This window comes from Anomaloglossus baeobatrachus, unplaced genomic scaffold (genome assembly GCF_048569485.1).
Source record: "Anomaloglossus baeobatrachus isolate aAnoBae1 unplaced genomic scaffold, aAnoBae1.hap1 Scaffold_2931, whole genome shotgun sequence".
In the NCBI taxonomy this organism is placed as follows: domain Eukaryota; kingdom Metazoa; phylum Chordata; class Amphibia; order Anura; family Aromobatidae; genus Anomaloglossus; species Anomaloglossus baeobatrachus.
In genome coordinates this window covers 56,064-64,135 of record NW_027442378.1, presented here as the reverse complement: position 1 = coordinate 64,135, position 8,072 = coordinate 56,064, and the positions used below count along the sequence as shown (strand labels likewise).

General features: G+C 44.4%; 1 protein-coding gene across 1 annotated transcript in view; it reads left to right on the top strand.

Moving 5' to 3' along the window:
- Positions 1 to 271: 271 nt before the first annotated feature.
- LOC142266971 (uncharacterized) overlaps positions 272 to 8,072 on the top strand; it is a gene marked incomplete at both ends in the record, with an annotated part of 63,828 nt that continues 56,027 nt past the window's right edge. Inside the window, 8 exons of the mRNA XM_075332326.1 lie at positions 272 to 451; positions 534 to 657; positions 741 to 838; positions 2,122 to 2,268; positions 2,398 to 2,577; positions 2,659 to 2,782; positions 2,866 to 2,979; positions 5,660 to 6,139. Of these exons, the coding sequence (XP_075188441.1) occupies positions 272 to 451; positions 534 to 657; positions 741 to 838; positions 2,122 to 2,268; positions 2,398 to 2,577; positions 2,659 to 2,782; positions 2,866 to 2,979; positions 5,660 to 6,139 (1,447 nt within the window). The remainder of the gene's footprint in view (positions 452 to 533; positions 658 to 740; positions 839 to 2,121; positions 2,269 to 2,397; positions 2,578 to 2,658; positions 2,783 to 2,865; positions 2,980 to 5,659; positions 6,140 to 8,072) is intronic.

Below are 8,072 nucleotides of genomic sequence, written 5' to 3'. Positions count from 1 at the left end.
AATATCGGATCCTCTCAGTGGAGATCTTCTATAGAAGAGAATTCTCCTTATTGCCCCGTGAAGGATGGTTATGGACAGGGACAAGATGGCGGAGAGGATATTACACCTCACCCTAGAGATCCTCTTCCGGCTTACTGGAGAGGTGAGAGATTCTGATGACGTCACATTACATCATTCTTATCTATGGGAATAACAGATGGACAGAACTGGAGAGGTGAGGACTCTGGAAATGTCTGGAGTGAGATTTATTACTGTGTCTCTCCATAACCAGGATTACACAGTAGTGAAGAAGACCTCTAGTGAGCGCTGTCAGGCCCCTGTGTCTGAGGGATGGGGAAGACCCCTGAGCCCAATCACGGGGCCTCCACCTCACCCCCCGATACATGAGGACATCAATGACCAGAAGATCCTAGAGCTCACCTACAAGATGATTGAGCTGCTGACTGGAGAGGTGACACTGCTGGGAATGCTGGGACATTATACAGTAACGCTATGAAGGGATCGGGGGGTGACGGTATCATTGTATGTGTCAGGTTCCTATAAGGTGTCAGGACGTCACCGTCTATTTCTCCATGGAGGAGTGGGAGTATTTAGAAGGACACAAAGATCTGTATAAGGACGTCATGATGGAGGTTCCCCAGCCCCTCACATCACCAGGTAATAGACAGGACTAAATACACACGGCCTATAATTATCTGTATGTAAGGAATGAATTCAGTCCCTGTATGTGTCTCCTCCAGTTCTATCCAGTAAGAGGACAACACCAGAGAGATGTCCCCGTCTTCTTCTCCCACAGGACTGTAAACAAGAAGATCCCGATGTTCCTCAGGATCATCAGGTAGATGGAGAGAAGGGGCCATGAAATCTCCCTATGATGAGTAGACGGCTGTGAAGGTCTTGTGCTCAGTCTTGTTTTATCCTCCAGTATTATATGTGTTATACTTGTGTAATGAGAGCGGTGGAGATGGCAGGATTAGAGCTGATCATAGATGTGACTTCTCCATCTGGCTGTGACTTTTGGATCACATTTATCCCGTTTTCTACACTGAGCACTTACATCAGGGTTTTGACACCAGGTTATCGGACAGAGAGAGGTCGCCCCTATCCCATGGGGCAGAAGGTCACAGCGCACGCCAGCAGTATTAGCATCTGCTTTGCTTTCCACGTAGCTGTGCAGACTATGCTTGTGCTGGCGCTGCTAGGGTTAAGCAGACCCTTGTGTCTTTCTTGGCTTACCATCCTGAGTTGTCTCAGCTGTTCTGATTTCTGCACTCCCCCTGGTATACGTTCTCACCACTTTACCTCAGTAGTTGCCAGTGATAACTTGCTTTTCCATGGTGCTGGCATGGAGGTGAGAGCCATGGAAAGAGAAATTGTTTTGAATTTGATCCTGGAGATTGCAGCTTGGAAATTTTCTTTGGTGTCTTCCTATTGATCATCTCCCTTTTTATTTATTTCTCTTCCATCCCCCTTTTTCACCACTTGTTGTTTGGGAATGCAGTTTCTTTTTCCTTTGTTGTTTTCCTTTTGTGTCATTATCATAAAGCAGGACTAGTGTTCCTCCTGCCCTGCTCCCTAGACACAGTTGTGATTAGGGTAAGACAGGGATAGACACGTGATTTCCGCACAAGGGGAAAGAACCTGTCTTGGGACATCGGGGAGCTCAGGGTTGCTCAGAGTAAGTGACAGGGTTTATCCTTCCTGTTCTTCCCTAGAGGCAGTGGTTCCCACCCCATCTTTCTCATGATACACCGCTCAGCCTCTTGGTGAAAAACAACAACCAGGGAGTGCCCTGTATTGGTAACTGGTGCCTACTGTCAGCAAAGTCCAACCTCAGAGGCTCTGGTGGTGACTGGGTAGGCACTTAATCATGACCCCCTAGATAAGCCTGGTTCAGGGCACAGTGAAGCTACACCCTTCTCCTCAATCTATTAGTGTGACAGGTTTACATGTAATTCTTCAAATGACATGATTCAGATGAAACCCCCAAAAGATCTATTCACTGTAATGAGGTAGCAGAGTTAGTCTGGACTCCTCATGGCAGCGCGGCAATCATCCCTATCTAGTGAACGGTTATCTCCAGTAATTGTATTATTACAGCGTCATCTTCTCCCCATTCAGGTCCCTACAATATCGGATCCTCTCAGTGGAGATCTTCTATATAAGAGAATTCTGATTGACCCATCAAGGATGGATATGGACAGGGACAAGATGACGGAGAGGATATTACACCTCACCCTAGAGATCCTCTTCCGGCTTACTGGAGAGGTGAGAGATTCTGATGACGTCACATTACATCATTCTTATCTATGGGAATAACAGATGGACAGAACTGGAGAGGTGAGGACTCTGGAAATGTCTGGAGTGAGATTTATTACTGTGTCTCTCCATAACCAGGATTACACAGTAGTGAAGAAGACCTCTAGTGAGCGCTGTCAGGCCCCTGTGTCTGAGGGATGGGGAAGACCCCCGAGCCCAATCACGGGGCCTCCACCTCACCCCCCGATACATGAGGACATCAATGACCAGAAGATCCTAGAACTCCCCTACAAGATGATTGAGCTGCTGACTGGAGAGGTGACACTGCTGGGAATGCTGGGACATTATACAGTAACGCTGTGAAGGGATCGGGAGTAACGGTATCATTGTATGTGTCAGGTTCCTATAAGGTGTCAGGACGTCACCGTCTATTTCTCCATGGAGGAGTGGGAGTATTTAGGAGGACACAAAGATCTGTACAAGGACGTCATGATGGAGGTTCCCCAGCCCCTCACATCACCAGGTAATAGACAGGACTAAATACACACGGCCTATAATTATCTGTATGTAAGGAATGAATTCAGTCCCTGTATGTGTCTCCTCCAGTTCTATCCAGTAAGAGGACGACACCAGAGAGATGTCCCCATCCTCTTCTCCCACAGGACTGTAAACAAGAAGATCTTGATGTTCCTCAGGATGTGTTTCCTCCAGCTCTATCCAGTAAGAGATATCTACTCATGTACTTTCTGCACTAATTTTGTGATTACATTTTTAGACTTTCTGCTCTGTTTTTTTTCACCTGTGTTTTCTTTGCTTCTGCTTCTTCTGCTGTTTGTTTCTAGTGCCTTCTTTATGTCGTTATGAAGGCAACTCAAAGACCTGCAGAGGTTTCATGAATATCCTGTTTCCCCAAAAAGACGACCTACACCAAAAATAAGAGCTAGCATGATTTGTTGGGATTTTTGGAGAATGGTTGAAATAAAATAATAAGACCTAGTTACAGTCAGGACCAGTGTTGGGAGGAAACAAACTGCGCAATTTCTCAGGAACCGCACTCTCTTAGGGACGCCATCAGAGGTATTCTAAAGTTGATTGTTTAAGTACCTTTGATGACTTCAGAGTCATATGACATGATGTTATTAATCTTTCAACATTTCCACATCTTAAGCGGGTTTTACACGCTACAATATATCTAACGATGTGTCGGCGGGGTCATGTCTTAAGTGAGGCACATCCGGCATCGTTAGTGTTGTAGTTGCGTGTGACACCTACGTGCGATTCCGATTGTACGCAAAAACATTGATCGCATACACATCGTTCATTTTCTAAAAATTGAACATCCAGTTGTTCAATGTTCCCGAGGCAGCACACATCGCTGTGTGTGACACCCCGGGAATGATGAACACCGCTTACCTGCGTCCCGCCGGCTATGTGGAAGGAGGTGGGCGGGATGTTTACGTCCCGCTCATCTCAGCCCCTCCACTTCTATTGGGCGGTTGCTGTGTGACGTCGCTGTGACGCCGAACGTCCCTCCCCCTTCAGGAAGTGGATGTTCGCCGCCCACAGCGAGGTCGCATGGCAGGTAAGTACGTGTGACGGGGGGTTACAGCATTGTGCGACACGGGCAACAAATTGGCCATGCCGCACAAGCGATGGGGGCGGGTGCAATCACAAATGCGATCGCACGTTTAATTGAAACGTGTAAAGCAGCCTTTATTCTGGCAGATTGTGCGGGATTAACCCTTTTTCTTCTTTTGGTTTGAAGACCTATTTGGATAGACCGCAAGACCCTGCTACCTGCTTTGGTTAAAAAGCCTCAGAATAGGCCATCAACGTTACAGTCCCGGACAACACTGTTAAATATCCGACATCTGTCTTTATCTATTTTATTTTCGTCTTAAAAAAAACACTCATTGAAATTGTCTATGTTGTGTGTCAATGTTACTAGGAGAATTTTGCAGCTTCTGACAACTGGCATGGCGGAGTCAGGATCTGTGGATACTGCACTCTGCCTGCTAACTTCTTTGATATTTGTGAGCAGCTCAAGTAGACACAGGCATGAAACCACAGGCTTAGGCAGGCTAGCAAGAGTTAATCTCTGCTAGGCTGCTTGTTAATATCTTTCATTACATGCTGTAGGGGAGCCAGTGTCATTCGCTCCCCTCCTGTATATACTGGGTGGACTATTCCATTAATGCCAGCTGTAGTTTACCTATACTGGTCTGGTCAGGTGTTGTGAATTGTTGCTGTGACCAGTTTTGGTGTTAACCCTTGTTGTCTTTTTGTTGCTGCTTTCCTGCTCTTGCTTTTCTCCTTAGTTTCTCATTGTTTAATTCTGTGAGTTTGCAGTATGTATGAATTTAGGTTTTCTTATTTGTTTTAATCTTTTTCCATCATATTCCTGCCCCTTCCTTCCCTAGGGGGATAACAGATTAGTCATCTGGTCAGGAGAATAGTAAGGCCCAAGACTGGCATCTCCACTTACAGGAGTAATCCAGAAGTTAGAGAGAGCCTAAGGTCTCCTAGCATGAGGGACAGTATAGGGAGCCCCTTGTGCCTCGCTATCCTGCATTCATATCGTGACAAATCAGATTATTTACGGTAGGACATTTCAGAGAACTGGTGCTACTGGAGAGATATTTTGGAGACAGGAATGGGAGGTCCGAATTAACGAAGATGTAACACTAAGGCGGGCTTTGCACGCTGCGACATCAGTAACAATGTGTTACCGATGCTGCAGCGATAGTCCCGCCCCCGTCGCACGTGCAATATCTAGTGAAAGCTGCCGTAGCGATTATTATCGCTACGGCAGTTTCACACGCACATACCTGCCGTGCGACGTCCCTCTGGCCGGCGACCCGCCTCCTTCCTAAGGGGGCGGATCGTGCGGCGTCACAGCGACATCACACGGCAGGCGGCCAATTGAAGTGGAGGGGCGGAGATGAGCAGGATGTAAACATCCCGCCCACCTCCGTCCTTCTCATTGCAGCTGGCGGCAGGTAAGGTGAAGTTCCTCGCTCCTGCGGCTTCACACACAGCGATGTGTGCTGCCGCAGGAGCGAGGAACAACATCGTACCTGCCGCTGCACCGGCATTATGGAAATGTCGGAGGCTGCAGCGATGATACGATAACGACGCTTTTGCGCTCGTTCATCGTATCAAAAAGGTTTTACACGTTGCGATATCGACTGCGACGCCGGATGTGCGTCACTTTCGATTTGACCCCATCGACATCGCACGTGCAATGTCGCAACGTGCAAAGCCGCCCTAAGATCTCGAAATTAGAAAATAGATTCAGAATAATTTGTTTCCTAGTTTAATTTCTGATGTTATGGTTTAAAACACAATGTGCTTTCAAAATATCATTAAAAACTAATAACATTGTGTTTATATTTAGCAGATGACTGTATTGGGAGTTCAGATGGACCTCTAATATCTTCAGAATTTATAACAGAGGATGAAAGTATCACACATGATACATATGAGGAGCATGCTGTTGTCCCAGATATACCTCCAGTCCTTCCTAGGATTGATCTATCATCTGATCTTTTCAAACAAGTCCAAAATTCCAATCATCAAAAAACTCACACAGGGAAGAAGCCATTTTCATGTTCAGAATGTGGGAAATGTTTTATTCGGAAATCAAACTTTGTTAGACATCAAAAAATTCACACAGGGGAGAAGCCATTTTCATGTTCAGAATGTGGGAAATGTTTTATTCAGAAATCAAAACTTGTTGTGCATCAAAGATCTCACACAGGGGAGAAGCCATTTTCATGTTCAGAATGTGGGAAATGTTTTATTAAGAAATCAGAACTAGTTGTGCATCAAAGATCTCACACAGGGGCGAAGCCATTTTCATGTTCAGAATGTGGGAAATGTTATATTCAGAAATCAGACCTTGTTAGACATCAGAAAATTCACACAGGGGAGAAGCCATTTTCATGTTCAGAATGTGGGAAATGTTTTATTCAGAAATCAGAACTTGTTGTGCATCAAAGATCTCACACAGGGGAGAAGCCATTTTCATGTTCAGAATGTGGGAAATGTTTTATTCAGAAATCAGAACTTATTGTGCATCAAAGATCTCACACAGGGGCGAAGCCATTTTCATGTTCAGAATGTGGGAAATGTTTTATTCGGAAATCAGCTCTTGTTGTGCATCAAAGATCTCATACAGGGGAGAAGCCATTTTCATGTTCAGAATGTGGGAAATGTTTTATTCAGAAATCAAAACTTGTTGTGCATCAAAGATCTCACACAGGGGAGAAGCCATTTTCATGTTCAGAATGTGGGAAATGTTTTATTAAGAAATCAGAACTAGTTGTGCATCAAAGATCTCACACAGGGGTGAAGCCATTTTCATGTTCAGAATGTGGGAAATGTTATATTCAGAAATCAGACCTTGTTAGACATCAGAAAAATCACACAGGGGAGAAGCCATTTTCATGTTCAGAATGTGGGAAATGTTTTATTCAGAAATCAGAACTTGTTGTGCATCAAAGATCTCACACAGGGGCGAAGCCATTTTCATGTTTAGAATGTGGGAAATGTTTTATTCAGAAATCAGAACTTATTGTGCATCAAAGATCTCACACTGGGGCGAAGCCATTTTCATGTTCAGAATGTGGGAAATGTTTTATTCGGAAATCAGATCTTGTTGTGCATCAAAGATCTCATACAGGGGAGAAGCCATTTTCATGTTCAGAATGTGGGAAATGTTTTATTCGGAAATCAGATCTTGTTAGACATCAGAAAATTCACACAGGGGAGAAGCCATTTTCATGTTCAGAATGTGGGAAATGTTTTATTCGGAAATCAGATCTTGTTAGACATCAGAAAATTCACACAGGGGAGAAGCCATATTCATGTTCAGAGTGTGGGAAATGTTTTACTAGGAAATTATGTCTTGGTTACCATCAAAAAAATCACACAAAATCAAAAATCAATCAAAAAAACATTTTTATGTTCTGAATGTGGAAAATGTTATTCTCAGAAATCGGATCTCGTTAAACATTTGCTGAAGCCATACAGGGAAGGAACCTTTTTCATGTTGTGAATAATTGAAATGTTTAGGGCTCATGCGCACGTTGCTTTTTTTTTTTTTTTTTTTTTTTTTTTTGCGTTTCTGCAGCATTTTAAGCTGCAGCGTCACATTGTCAAAATTCATGCGTGCTGCTTCACCAGCAAAGTATCTATGAGAATCATGCAAAATCCGTGCTCACGATGCTTTTTTAAACGCAATGTTTTGATTGTCAAAAATTTGAGAAAATCTCTGCGTTTAAAAAAGTAGCAGTCACTTCTTTTGTTCATTTTGGCAGCGTTCTACACCCATTGAAATCAATGAGTTGTAGAAAAACGCTACCAAAATGCTAAGCAGTGCATTTGCATGTTTATTTGACAATAAAAAACGCAGGTCTTTTGGTCTCTCTCTCTCTGTCAGTCGGTGTCTCTCTCTCTCTCTCTCTCTGTCTCTATCTCTCTCTCTGTCGATGTCTGTCTCTCCTTCCCACCCCCTCTCTCATACTCCCTGATTACGGGTGCGGCGCTGCACGGCGTTCACACTGTGGCGGCTTCTCTTTTGAAATTGCCGGTCGCTCATTATTCAATCTCCTATTCCCTGCTTCCTCTGCCCACCGGCGCCTATGATTGGTTGCAATCAGACACGCCCCCACGCTGAGTGACAGTTGTCTCACTGCAACCAATCACAGCTGTCGGTGGGCATGTCTATATCGTGCATTAAAAAAAAAATAATAATTAAAAAAAACCAACGTGAGGTCCCCCCCAATATTGATACCAGCCAGGGTAAAGCC